This window comes from Lepidochelys olivacea (assembly GCF_965140295.1).
Source record: "Lepidochelys olivacea isolate rLepOli2 genome assembly, chromosome: 2".
In the NCBI taxonomy this organism is placed as follows: domain Eukaryota; kingdom Metazoa; phylum Chordata; order Testudines; family Cheloniidae; genus Lepidochelys; species Lepidochelys olivacea.
In genome coordinates, this window is record NC_140412.1 from 237,676,340 (window position 1) to 237,690,109 (window position 13,770).

A 13,770-nucleotide genomic window follows, 5' to 3' on the forward strand; every position below is an offset into this window, starting at 1 on the left:
CGAGCTGCCTGGCCCCTGCCCTGCCTGTTGCTCCTCCTCTGGCCTTTGTCTTGCTTCCCTGGCCAAGAGTCACTTGGTTGCATCCCCCCTCCTGGGTCTCAGGTTATGAAGGGGTGGCCATAGCATTTGTGCAGGCAGCTGGAGCAGCCCCTGCAAAAGTCACACACCCTTATTGTCACCACCTAGACATTGGTGCAATACTCAGGGAAACTGAGGCACACACAGCATTCATGCAAAACAGTAAGGGTCACATACAACATAATGAGGGAAAATCCGCACTACGTCACGCTTGCACAGGGAGCAAAGGAGAGGAGTAGCTCCATCCTATCCCACAAAACTAGAGAGATGTTTTCAAGACTTGGGCAAAGTAGCCTTCTGCTTGATGGTCTAGAGTTACAATGCTTGCTCATTACCCTGGAAACTTGGCAGATGCCTTGGCAATGCCTACTGGCCAGGCCAGTGGGATCCAGAAGGGAAACCATATATAGCTGGCTCTGCAGTCTCCAGGACCATATTAGCTATGTGGTCAGCTGTAATCTCCTAAATTTAAGGTAAAGGAGGCAGTAGTGCTCCTAGGCTTGCCACCTCTTTTTCCAGACCTTCATGGGGATCTGCGCACCAAGAGCCCCATTTAACTTTGGGGGACATTTTAACTTCTGAACATCAAGCACACCTTTAACTTTAGGACCATGAGTAGTCCCATTGATTTAGATTAAACTACTGATGAGAGTAAAGTACGTGCATAAGTAGTTGCAGGATCAGGGCCCAGAGTTGCGGGATGTTTGCTGACCCTGAGAGCACCTGCTGGGGCCCTAGTGTGATGGACCCAGTGGAGTGATGTGGTGACTGGAGACAGGTGGGGTGCGGGCTGCACTTTGGTTTTCCTACTCCATATTAGTTAGGTTTTGCAAAAAGCAGGGGCTGCTCAAAAGCAGGCCTGTTTTATCCGCACCCCGGCTCTCTGTTTCCGAAACGACCTCGTCCTGCGACCAACTGGACACAGCAGCTGATGCACGCAACTCACACAGCTGCACCCCCGCCGCGGAAATGGTTCGGCCCTATGCCCTCCCCCCTCAGGCGGAAGGAATGGTTTGCTCCCGTGCGCAAGAGCGTGGTAGGAAGAGGCTGGTGTGCGCGCATGAGACACATTGGTTGCTAAGGTGTCCGGTTGTTGTGGGGGAGGTGGCCGGGCAGGAAGGGCTCGGGAGGGAGTATGACCCGGAAGCGGTATGCCGCGCCGTCCGTTTCCGGCACAGTTGTAGTTGGCCTAGTCGTTGCCGGCCCCCGGAGGCGGCCATTTTCCATGGGAGTGGAGCAGCTGAACGCTGCTTCTCCCGGCGGCCGCGGCCAGAGGGAGTGAGAGGCGAAGACCGGCGGGCGTGTAGATCGCCGGCGCGGGAGAAGGGGGAGTCGCCGCCGCCGCCCTCATAGAGGGGAGGATGTTTTCCTTCTCTACCACCGTGCAGCCCCAGGTGAGAGTGCTGGCGCGCGGGTGCGACTCGGGATACGGTTCCCCCCCACGCCCCACGGTGCTACTGAGGGGGAATGGGTCGGCTGGGCAGCTCCCGCCCGTTGCGTCGGAGCCGTCGCGCTGAGGCTCCGCCCCAGGAAGTCCTTGGGGGGGGGGGCGGGTTGCAACTTGCCAGAGAGGCCAGCCTGGGGTAGCGGGCGGAGTGAGAAGGCGATTGCTGCTGTTGCTTCTTCAGGGAGGGATTCTGAGAAGCTGGCGGGTTGGCGCCCAGAGGTGAGACCTGGCCACTAGCTTGTCTCCTGACAAACACCTGCACGGGGGAAGCTAGCAGGAAATACTCCGATACCCCGACCCGGTCCTGAGCGGAGAGCGGGTTCCCCATCTTCTCTCTCGAGTTCTCTCCCCCGTGGTGGCTCGGCTAGGGAGTTTCTCTCTCTCTTTCTCTCCTTTCTGAGCTGACAAAGGAGATTGTGACACTTCCTGGGCTCTGTCACTTCATGTGTCGACGGTGGGAGGAAGGAGGTGTGTGATACAATAGACTAGCACAGTGGTTAGAGTGCTGGCCTGGGAAACTTCGGGTCAGATCCCTGCTTGGTCACAGACTTTTGAGCAACCTTTAAAAGTCGGTTTCTCTGTGCCTGGTTTTCCCATTTGCAAAATGTGGACGTTAGCACAGCCCTGCCTTATATGGGTGTTGTGTTGTATATTAAAAATTGTGGGGTGCTTATATGCCTCAGTAATTGGAGGCCATATAAATACCTGAGAGAGAGACCTACATAATACACAGTCATCGTTGATTGGATCTCAGCTTCTGACAACACCTAAGCTTCTGATAAATGTGCAGCTTACTGCCTTTTTTACATTCCAGATTGTGATGCAGTATAATAGAGTCTACACATGTCTTGTCCCTTAACATTTCTTATTCCCTTCCTGTTAGGCCCAATCCCCTGCCCTGGTTAGATGCATGGGTGTTACACTATTATTTTTTTCTTGCTTGGGCTACAATATGGCTTACTAACATAGTTATAACACTTCCCCAGTTTACATAGAGAAGTACTTTTGTAACAAATGCTAGTAACCAATAATACTGGCATGATTATTTGTCCTATTCACACAGAATGTAAGAGTAGAGATTTTAAGATTAAACCAAACAGAAAATGTCAGTTGTGTTAAAAGTACAATGTGTAAGGCTCTCTGAAAACTCTCAGGCTTGGATCTGCCCTCAGCTTTTGTTTGTGTGACTTTTTAAATATCCCATCCCTGGTTCAGTTGAGCTAGTACTAGATTGTACACCATACTGGCACTTCTCTAGTGGCCTCTTTGGTTTCTTCAGGATTAAAAATTTTTCTCCCCAGGGGTGTTACTTAGCTGGCCTCAGCTTTTCCCAGGATCCTCTCCCTCATCCTTTACTTTGCTGATTTTAGGTATACTAGTTCCCAGTTTTAGCAAGCCTGGGAGCTACCAAAGCATCACTTGGCTGGTCTCAGTTCGGTGGGAAAACAGTTGACTAATAAGATTAGCGCAGTGCATTATAAATAAATAAAACTTTACCTTTAAAATATTTCAACTACATCTGTAAAATGTTGAACATGCAGCATTCTGGCCACATTTCTGGTCCAGCAAGAGAAACAAATGGGGAGAGAGAGTCATTATTATATAGATTACCAGTTTACAAATTAATACTTTTGTTTAAACCAGTCAGTTGATGCACATATACTTTGTATTGCCCAGACTTAGCCCACTTATAAGCAAGCTGCCTAAGTAGGATCTCCTGGACAAGAGAAAGAGAAAATGGAAGGTAGAACACCAGTGAAATCTCAAACTGTAGCGAAATTTCAGATAAATGCACGTATTTATTTGGCAAAGTTGAACTCTTTCTCTAAGAAAATAAAATATCTAGATTATCCTTTTGTGGCACTCTAGTCTCCTCACTATTTTTGTCCTCCATACATTCCATTAGACAAGCATTACACTTTTAACATATAATACATAGTCGGAAACTGGATGTGCTGTGGGATTCTGTTTGAGAAATCAGCTTGTTCCAAATCCTGGTTTAGCGGACACCTGCTCTAGTGATAGAAACCACTCTGATCCTGTTTACAAGATGAACCAATGCATTGTGGAGCCTGGACAACCACAGCTGAATGAATAAATCTCTTAAATATTTAAATGGACACTTAACTTGAAATCTAGTCTTTAAAATAGGTTCGTTTTTCTCTTGTCTTTAGATTCCTTTGCTTTTTTTTTTATGGTTCTGTAATCACATTTACTTTTCAAATGTCTTTGCTCTGCTGCATGTGAAAGACTCTCTCAAACAGGAGATTGACTGGAGACAGAATGAAATTTACTTTATACAAAGTGCTGTTTAATGAAACCAAAGAATATTTTTTCTCTGATTTTTCAGTTACACTAACCTTAGAAGATATAATAATACTGAGAAAAAATCGGAAGTATAATTTTTTTTTAAACTGGCAGTTGCTTTCTCTTCTGACCACTTACTGTGAACTATTTATTTCCTGGGTCACTGCCACCCAGATATGGCAGTACTTGTCATATTCTCTCCCAGCTCTCTTGCCTATCCTCTTCCATCATTCTTACCTATACTTGTGTGAGGGCACAGCGTGAATCCTCAGGCAAGGCGGGACCAATTAATGGCTTAGGCCACTGGGACTAGGATAGCTTAGCAGCAGGTGTACCTACGTGCATATTAGTCCCAGTGATATATGCCATTAATTGGTCACGTCCTGCCTAGGTATCTGTGTATGTATATTGGTGGGCTACGCACTGATACGGTTACAAGAAACCACATAACAATTTTGAACAACCATGTTGGTAGTATGGATACTTCAGACATTGAATAAACAAACTATCAAACTTGGCTGAACTCTGTGACCATAAAGCGGTGTGGTGTGATTGTGTAGATTGGTCCAAAGTGTTAGTGAAGTTAAGTAACTTAACAACATAGCTTAAACTACAATAGGACTTCAGAGAAACTGATTTGTGCCGTTGGAAACCAAAGAAGCATTGCAATTGTTCTCACTTAATTTTGGGCAGAGTTAGGGAGAATCCTGCAAAAATAGAAGTTTAGGAGAGGGCATTCTGTGATTTACTATTAGACCATTTTACTTTCCTATATCATCTTTGTGTTGTTTTCAAAATCCAAGACTTCTAAATATATAAGTAGATTTAGAAAACAAACACTTGTAAATTATCTAAAAAAGTATTAATAGTAACAAAACTTACACCAACATGTTTTAACGTATATTATTTCTTCTAAAGAGAGACCTATGCTAATTGTAGAAACTTTTCAGAAAGGATAAACTCCAAGATATAAGTAGAGTTGCAAAAATATGTCAGAGGTCAACATTTTTCTTGAAAAGGCCCCTTTAATGTCTTCTAAGTGCGCTTCAATAATACCTAGGCAATTCTCTCCCAGGTGAGGTTGCAATGGCACCTCACACTATACATTGATCACTAACACAACAAACAAATGACAGGATCACAATAAAAGTGGCAAAACATGATTTGTTTTGCAATAGCTAATTTCTTTATCTGCTATTGTTATTAAGAAATTTATAAAAAGATAAATTTTGTGAGAAGAGAATTTTTTAGTTAACAGAAGGCTAATGGGTATCTTAAGTGCAAATTGAGGCTGTCCATTCTTTGCTTAAAAGTTGATTTTTTCCCCCCTACTCTGTGTTTGAGTATCTAACATGTTGTTTTGTACATCAGGCAACCTGGGTTCTGTTTCCTACTTTGGTAGACTGCCAGTGTGACTTAATCTGTCTTGCTTTCTTACTGTCTGATGATCGTTAACTCTTTGTGTCTCCATCTGTAAAATGGAGATATCTACCCCTTGTACCTTAGAGGCAAAGTTCAAAAAGCATGTTGAGAACTTAACTTAGAAGGCACTGTATAAGATCATCATTTTATACAGTATCTGAGATGGGAATGTATTTAGATATTTAAATACTGAAAAGAAAATTCATGTATGGCATTATATTCTGTTAGTGTGATTGATTACATTAATCTTTCATTTCTACCAGGTTACAGTTCCTCTGAGTCACCTCATCAATGCCTTCCATTCACCAAAAACCTCAGCTACTTCTGTCAGCACAGCATCTATTCAGTCTCTACAGAGGGATACAGCCCCAGAACATGATGCTCAAAGCAGTGAGGTAATAAGAATTTTGGAGAGATGGGATTATATTTACATTTAAATGAGGTCTGAAGATTTTTCATTTTTTTTTTAAATTGTCAAGTTTACATACAATTTGCTATCTTACAGCTAGTGTAGTATGTTTGATATAACAGGGAGCGGGAGGGTTGGATGGATCGCAGGTTCTGAGGGGGCGAGTCAGGGGGCAGGGGCCAGGCTGTTTGCGGAGGCACAGCCTTCCCTACCCAGCCCACCATACCGTTTCACAACCCCGATGTGGCCCTCGGGCCAAAAAGTTTGCCCACCCCTGCTGTAGAATATGGGTGTTTTGTGTGAGCTACATGAGGTCATCATATGGGTTATATGTTTGACAGCCTTGATCAAGAATCCATCTTTGCCAGGTAGAACATCATGGGTTTTAGCTGATGCTAGTGTAAGATCAGTGTTCTGCAGTTCTAGTTTTGTCATATTAACTGGCTTATGCATAATTAATCAGAAAACAAGTGAAACATTTTACTCAAACAAAAGGGTAAATATTTTGATTGATAGGATAAGGTCTCTCTCCTCCTCCCTCCCAAATAGGTACAAATGAGGCAAAGAGCCAAATTCTAGTTTGTAATATGTACGTTGACTGCCAACACTGGCATGACTCCCTGTGCTTGAGCCATGAATACAAAATCCCTTTCCCTTCAGTGTGATTATACAAAACAGCGATCAGAGCTTGTTTATCTGGGTTTCTACAATTGTTCAGTTTCTGTAATTTTTTAAAACCACCGTGAAATATCCAATATCCACATTTCCTCAATTTCTCACCCCCCCCCCCCCAAAAAAAAAAAAAAAGGACTGGCAAAAAAGCCAGAAATTGCAGAAGATTCTGCACCTCAGTCATTCTGACTAGTGGATAGCTGCTGTTGCACATTCTTGGGGGATTTTTCTTCTCTCTGACAAAATAGCAACATCTCAAAGATTAGAAAGATGCTGGATGCTGAGAGGGGCAGGAAAATAATGCATCTGTGTGCGCAAACCAGAACAATAGTAGAAAACATGAATAAAAATAGATAATTTTTATAAAAATCAGATTTTTTAATTTATATTTGAAAAGATAGATTCAATATAAAGTTATTTAACATTAAATTACGTTAGCTGAATTTACTGTAATATATTAAAATAATTCACATTCGATGTAAAAAAAATAGTAAGCAGTACATGTGGTTACTAAAGTTTTTTAATGAAAGTCAGACTACTGAACTGATGGGAAATCACTGGGTAAGCACCTGGAGCCAGAGTTTGAAGTGCTAAACCAGCTTTTGACAGCAATAGCCTCTTTTGTGAGTGCAGGGAAAATATTTTCTTTTACGTTTTATTCAAATAGTTCAGTTGAATGACTAATTCGTTGAAAGTTAAGATAATAATTGGGAGTTGAACAAGCAAGAAAGCCTGTTTTACTCTTCCAATCTATAAATAGAAACTATGCATGAGAGGATGAGATCTACTAATTATAAAATCTTGAAGGACATGGTGACCGGAAACAATCAGTTCACTAATTACAGCTAATACTTTCTTTGTTTAATAAACCAGTCAGTTTTAAATGCCAAACATGTTTTGATAAACTTTTTTCCTATATATTCAGCACATCTAAGGTAGTTGTTTTTAACTAATAAAACAACTTTGAAATGTTGTTTGTGTGCATTTAATTGAATACCAGTTTCCATCCAAATAAAGCTTGAAACAAATCACAAGATAACAATCATCCAATAAATTAGAAATGCGGCATTCACCATTTTTTTTAACATAACATTAACATTATTCACATTCTTAATTTTTACGTTAAGCTGTATAATTGCTTACCTAAATGTGTATAGATGTGTATCGTCCTGGTAGCAAAAAGTATCACCAAATTTAGTGTTAAGGCTGTAACTGGTTGCTGTTCAGCATGTTTTAATGATTACCAACTAATAAGAATCAACTTTTTCTTTAGGAAAATGAGAAGTACAAATACAAAACAGGATTTAAAATTGACAATTCAAGGTTTCTTGACTGCTGACTTAAATCATGACTAAAATTGGTGATTTAATTCACTTTGACTTAAATCAATCTACTTTGCTTTCAAATATGAAGAGAACATTCTTAGCATGGACTAAGCAGACAAATGGCTATATATTAGCAAACAAGCACACTCTGATTAATACACATAGGATGGCATACTACAGAAGGTTATTTTATATCAATAACTGGTTTAATTTTTCTCTTAGAGTTTTTAATTAAGTCTTCCTATTTTTCGCCATCTAAAATGTGTTTTTCACTTTAAAATTCTTTCTTCTTTAAAAATCTGATAGTTGAAGCTGTATCAGTAATTCTGTGAAAATATCTCCTTCTTAGCACTTTTTTTTCATGAGGTGACCTGATGTTATTAAAAAAAGAAAAGGAGTACTAGTGGCACCTTAGAGACTAACCAATTTATTTGAGCATGAGCTTTCGTGGGTGCATCCGATGAAGTGAGCTGTAGCTCACGAAAGCTCATGCTCAAATAAATTGGTTAGTCTCTAAGGTGCCACTAGTACTCCTTTTCTTTTTGCGAATACGGACTAACATGGCTGCTACTCTGAAACCTGATGTTATTAAATATTAGAATGCTTCTCTTATTGCTTTACAGCCTGTTCTGAATCTGAGAGACCTGGGATTGTCCGACTTGAAAGTTAGCCAGCTCGATGAACTAATGACCAGGTTGCTTCCTGGCTATTGTACAGAAAACAAAATCTCTTCCCAGTGGAATACATCCTATATCTCTGCACAGTCCTTCTTTGAAAATAAACATGGTATGTTCCGGGGTGGTATGTCAGTATTACCATTTCAACAGAAATAAAAATGGGACTAGAGAAAGCTGTCGCACTTAAATTTTCAAGCTGAAACCATGGTAAATCAAGCCATAGGTCATTATTTTATACAATTACTTAGTTTGTTTTAAACCACAATCTACTGGAACTGTCCATAGAAAAAAAGTCAGAATACTAGTGTCATTTGCTATACAGATAATTTGTAGAGTTTTCCTCTGAGTTTGTTGAATATCTTGTAGTGTATTTCCAGTCACGCTCAGTGTTTTAGTCAGATTGTGAGACTTAGCTATTTTAGAGTTCAGTTTTTTTCTTCAGTCTGATATCCAGCTCAGCTGTAGTAGCTAATTTTATCAATTTAACATTGAGGCAAATGCAACCCTCTTATCTGATGGCAGGACTGAGCTGCTAGTTTCATTTACCAGTTAGGGCTTGTCTACACTACAACCTGGGATCAAGGCTGCAGCGATTGATCCACTGGGGGTCAATTTAGCAGGTTTAGTGAAGACCCACTAAATTGACCGCCAGTCGCTTGGTCGTCGGCTCCGGTACTCCACCAGATTGAGAAGAGTAAGGGGAGTCGACGAGAGAGCATCTCACAGCGACACAGCATAGCGTGCATCTCGTGGTAAGTAGATCTAAGCTACGTCAATTTGAATTACGCTATTCACGTAACTCAAATTGCGTGGCTTAGATCGACTTTCCCTTATAGCGCAGACAAAGCCTTAAACTCAGTGAATGGAAGGAGAAACTGAGTGTAACTACTAGTGTATCTGTCTCTGAATATGATGTGTTAGTCTAGATAAAGTCCTCCTTTTCTCTGAAGAATTTTTATAGCTTTTAAACTACAGAAATGTTGATATGAGTTGAAAAGGAATTCAGATTGGCTTCACTGTTACTATGTGTTGCTAACTGTGTCATTACAGAAAATAATGTAAGAACTTGGGAATTTCTATGGTCAGTGTTATGCAGAAGTTCACACTAGATGATCTTAGTGGTACCTTCTGGCTCTAGAATCTGGGTGTCTATTAAACCCCCCCAACCCCCCAATTTTTTTTTTTTTTTTTGATGATGGCCTTATCATTTGACTCTTCTGCCAAATTCAAAAGGAATGTTGCTGCAGAAGCAAGGTCTTGGTAGAAGTGTCCTGATTGCACTAGCAGCGGAAGCAATTAACTGGTATCTAAATTGCTGCCTCCACAGCATAGTAGTTGGGAGACTAGGAAGAGGGAAATCAGCTCGAGGCTAGCCTCAGAACAGAAGTACTAAAGGAACTGCATCCTGAGTTGGTATAAATGGGAGAAATAACTTGCAGAGACAAGTCCCCGGTTGAAAGGGGAGCGTTACAAAGGTTTTTGGGAGTCTTCAGAGCTATGAAAGTCCAGTTCATAAGATTGATCTTTTCACTTAGGGTGACAGAGGCCTGATTACACAACAGCATTAGGTCGATGTAAGGCAGCTTACATTGACCTAATTATGTCAGTGTACATATTACAGCCTTGCTCCTGCCCATGTAAGTGCTGTAGTACGCTGATATGGTACCTCCACAAGAGGCGTAGAGCTTACGTTGGTGTAGTTAGGGCGACACAGTGTCCCTGTAGACGCTGTATTACTTACATCTATTGACAGTCATTGTCAGTTTCAAGGCTCTGCTTGAGCTGTGAATTGACAAGAAAGGCAGCTCCCAGCTCGGCTGCTGCCCAGTCTGCTCCAACCCAGGGTGTTGCTCAGGCTGCCGCCCAGGCTCCCCACAGGGAGTCCTGCGGTCCTGGCTCCCCACTCCCTGCTGGGCTGCCGTCCGGGTTCACAGCTCCCTGCTCACATCTGGACTGCCCCCCTGGGCTTTTGACTCCCTGCTCCCCACTGGGAGCGTGGCTGCACCGAGTGGGGAGCTCTGTGCCTGGAGCGCAGTGCAGCTGCCTGGCTCCCAGCAGGGAGCTGAGAAGCCCAGTGTGGCGTCCCCATTTCCAGTAGGGGGTTGGGAGGAGCTGGGCTCCTGGCGGGGAGCTGTGTGCAGAGCTGAGAGCCCTGGCTCTCACCCCATCACATTGCCCCTCTTAAGTTGGTGGAAGCGCTCCAGGACATGCACCACTGACAGAAGGGCAGTGTGGACATGAACCACCACAGTTGCGGTGGCTGTAAGTTTATTTAACATAGGTCAACTTAAGTTTATAGTGTAGACGTGCCCTGGGTAGAGCTACTGGTGGGAGAGGAGCCCTGCCACAGGCTGAAGAGCTGCTAAAACTCCAGTGTAGGGGAAAGAAATCTTAGAATAGTAGAAACTGCTTCAGGACTGAAGCAAGCTCATTGTAACAGCTGAAAGCAGAGTATATTTTATTTTATTGTAGAAGTTCTGTTTAACAGCATGTCCTTATGTCACTGAAATAAACCACCAAGATTCAAGATGAAATATTTTACTATCTTATGTAGAAGTTTAGTTAGCTTTTTAGTGATTTATCCTTACTTATTTCTTAAACTTTAAGGCTAAGATTTGTAAAGTTGCCTAAGGGCTTTGGATACCAAAATTGAGAATTAGGTGGAATCAGCCTAAGTATTACAAAACTTTTCCTGAGTTTTAAGTGTAATTTCTTTACCAGAGTGTTTTTAATTTAGCTGTGTTAATGAAGTACTGCTGACAACGAGCTTTGAAAGTTCCACAATTGTAAACACTTATGCGGGATGCCAGCTCACACTGCTTTTCGCTGTTACTCTTGCATCTTATTACAACTTCATTTATATATGTGCTCATAATTAAAGATTGTATAGTAATACATACATACATACATACAAGGGTGCACAATTAAGGTTGTACATTTAACTCTAACTTTTGCATTTCCAGGCTTTTGAGCATTTAAAACGTTACCTTAATGTTTCATTAATATAAGCGTTTTTTGTATTTTAATATACCCTTCAGTTACATTTAAGAAGATGGCCCAGAATGATCCTTAGATTTAACCAATTTATATAAATATCTTCTTTGAACATGTGCTTACAAATATATATTTGGCTTCATGGTCCCCTGAATCATCATTTTGTGGACCATATCTGTGCCACCTTTGAAGCCTGCCTAATGGAGATGTTGAAATCAGTTTCTTAGCAGTACAATGCATTTCATTGACACTAAACCAGCGATACTCAGATCTCAGTGCTTCAGAAGTTAAATTAGCGTTCAGCGCTACCGCAAAGAGCCACAGTAGTGTGAATTCATTGTTTCATTTACTATATATTTTTTATGTATGTAAAATTCTCACAGCAAAATGACTGACCAAGTATTATTAACCTATAAAATAATATAGTAAAAGCATTCTGATTGGTTAATAATTAAATCACACATTGTTTTAAAATCATGTGTCGCAAAAAGCGGCAGAAAACACATTAAAGAGTCACTTGTGGCTTGTGAACCTCAGTCTGAGTAGCGCTATTTTGAACAATGGATATGTGACATGCTTGTGGTATGCTATCTATTCACAATAGGTAACATTTTTGAAATGGTATTTGCTGACGCATTTCCTGCTGTGTTGTCCCTTTTCCACTTGTTGCCTCCATGCTATACTGCAACTATTAAATAAATCAAATATATCTTAGTGTCATCTTAAAATGTCTTAATGCTTTGTACATACCTTATTTTTAAATCCATTCATGAAATGAGTCTCAACACAGAAATCCTGTGAGAGTCCAGTTAACTGGGATTTTCCTGTGCAGTTGCAGGATCCCGAGTCTTAGCTGGAATATTTGTTTTCACCTGGAAGTTCTAATAAAAAGGATTCTAGCGTACTGAGAAAGTGTCCAAAATGAGGAAATTCAGTAATTCCCACTATATGTTGTTAGTAATGGTTTCTTTATTATTCTGTGCTGGAACTTCAAGTGACCAGATATAAATAAAGTAGACATTTGGATTCAACATAATTAAGAATAATTTAGTCTAAGTAAAAAGTCTAGTGTGAAATATGTACCTAAAATGGAAATCATGCTTATGTTGTTGAATCTTTTTTTCTAGGTTTCATGGATGTCTTTAGAACTTTACGCACCTCTTACTTATACAGACAGCATCCTAGTCCCCTCCAGCGTGTGTGTTCAGACCTTCAGCGCTGGCCAGGTATGAAGCAAGAAACTACCTCATGAGATCAGTTAATTTGTTTTTAACTTGCATCATGTTTTTTTTTTCCCCTGGGAAATTCTACTTAGTTTGAGTAAAGGGGGCATTCAGCAAATATTGGCAAACTTACTTGAATTTGGTACTTCACTTTTTAAAAAAGTCATCCTAAGGGCTTTCTATTCTTACGAGTTTTTGTGGTGTTAAATCAGAAGAGATCTTTAGAAACATGGTTTCTTGGTAAAGTCAATAAATATGACATCATTAATAGACCTTGCTTTAAGGTGTGAAATTCTTAAGTTATGTTATTGAAGAGGACCTATACCCCCTCATCTTTTAAGTCAAATAAGTAAATTCAATCTGACGTTAGTGCTAGTGAGCTTTAAGATGTAACTTGTGTCGCTCTCCTTTGGTTTTGTAGTAGGATTGCAGTTCATTTAATTAAATATGCTGAGGGATTCAGAACGATTTTAGTGTTAATTGGGGAACTTGGGTTGCAAGAGGCTTTTTGGAGTGAGTGTAGCCATTCAAAGGCTCAGATAAAACTTTAAGACTAATTGAAGTGACTAGTGATTTATTCTTGTCACCCAGCACCTGTAGTATAGTCGCTTATATATTTATTGCATAAATAATAAAAACAAAGAGAATCATTTGTAAGAGGCTTTGGAGAAATAAGACAGAGGAAGAACCTACAAATATGGTGTAACCTTGATTTTTTTGACAAATTCCTTCTCTGCTTAAAGAGGAAATATGATGTTAAAGGAAAGTGTTTTTGTTTAAGTTTTCATACAGTCTCGGGGTTTTAAGACTTTGAAATCAAGAGCAAGACGTCTGCAGTCGACATCTGAACGATTTGCAGAAACAGAAAATGTGTCCCCTTCATTTGTAAAGGCAAGTACAAAGAGCTACATTTTTGAGATCATGACTACTGTGAAGAAATTGAAGACTTAACTCATGACATTTCATTACTGAATAATCAGTAATGTTCTCACTTATTGAAAGGAAAATCTTCCTAGATCTTATAACTTGAATGAATTGAAAGGATTCCATTTCCCCCTCCTTAATCCTGCATCCAGGACTTGCTCTACTATTGCTGATATAAGGATCCCCAAATCTATTACATCTTGTAATGATGGCAGGTTGAAAACCTAAAAGAGTAAATGTTTAATTCCAAAATAAAATATTTTGCTTCTGACTTTATTTTTAAAATAAATTA

General features: G+C 40.5%; 1 protein-coding gene across 4 annotated transcripts in view; it reads left to right on the forward strand.

Moving 5' to 3' along the window:
• The window catches only part of YME1L1 (YME1 like 1 ATPase), a 39,078-nt gene that overhangs the window by 6,284 nt on the left and 19,024 nt on the right, over nucleotides 1-13,770 (forward strand). For 3 of the 4 annotated variants that reach the window (XM_084618385.1, XM_084618386.1, XM_084618387.1), the window contains exons 1-5: nucleotides 1,244-1,472; nucleotides 5,518-5,649; nucleotides 8,284-8,446; nucleotides 12,459-12,557; nucleotides 13,336-13,445. In XM_084618385.1, coding sequence (XP_084474511.1) covers nucleotides 1,440-1,472; nucleotides 5,518-5,649; nucleotides 8,284-8,446; nucleotides 12,459-12,557; nucleotides 13,336-13,445 — 537 coding nt within the window. In that variant the 5' untranslated portion in view covers nucleotides 1,244-1,439. Of the gene's footprint in view, nucleotides 1-1,243; nucleotides 1,473-5,517; nucleotides 5,650-8,283; nucleotides 8,447-12,458; nucleotides 12,558-13,335; nucleotides 13,446-13,770 lie in introns of those variants that run through there. The other variant, XM_084618388.1, reaches the window with a different exon arrangement.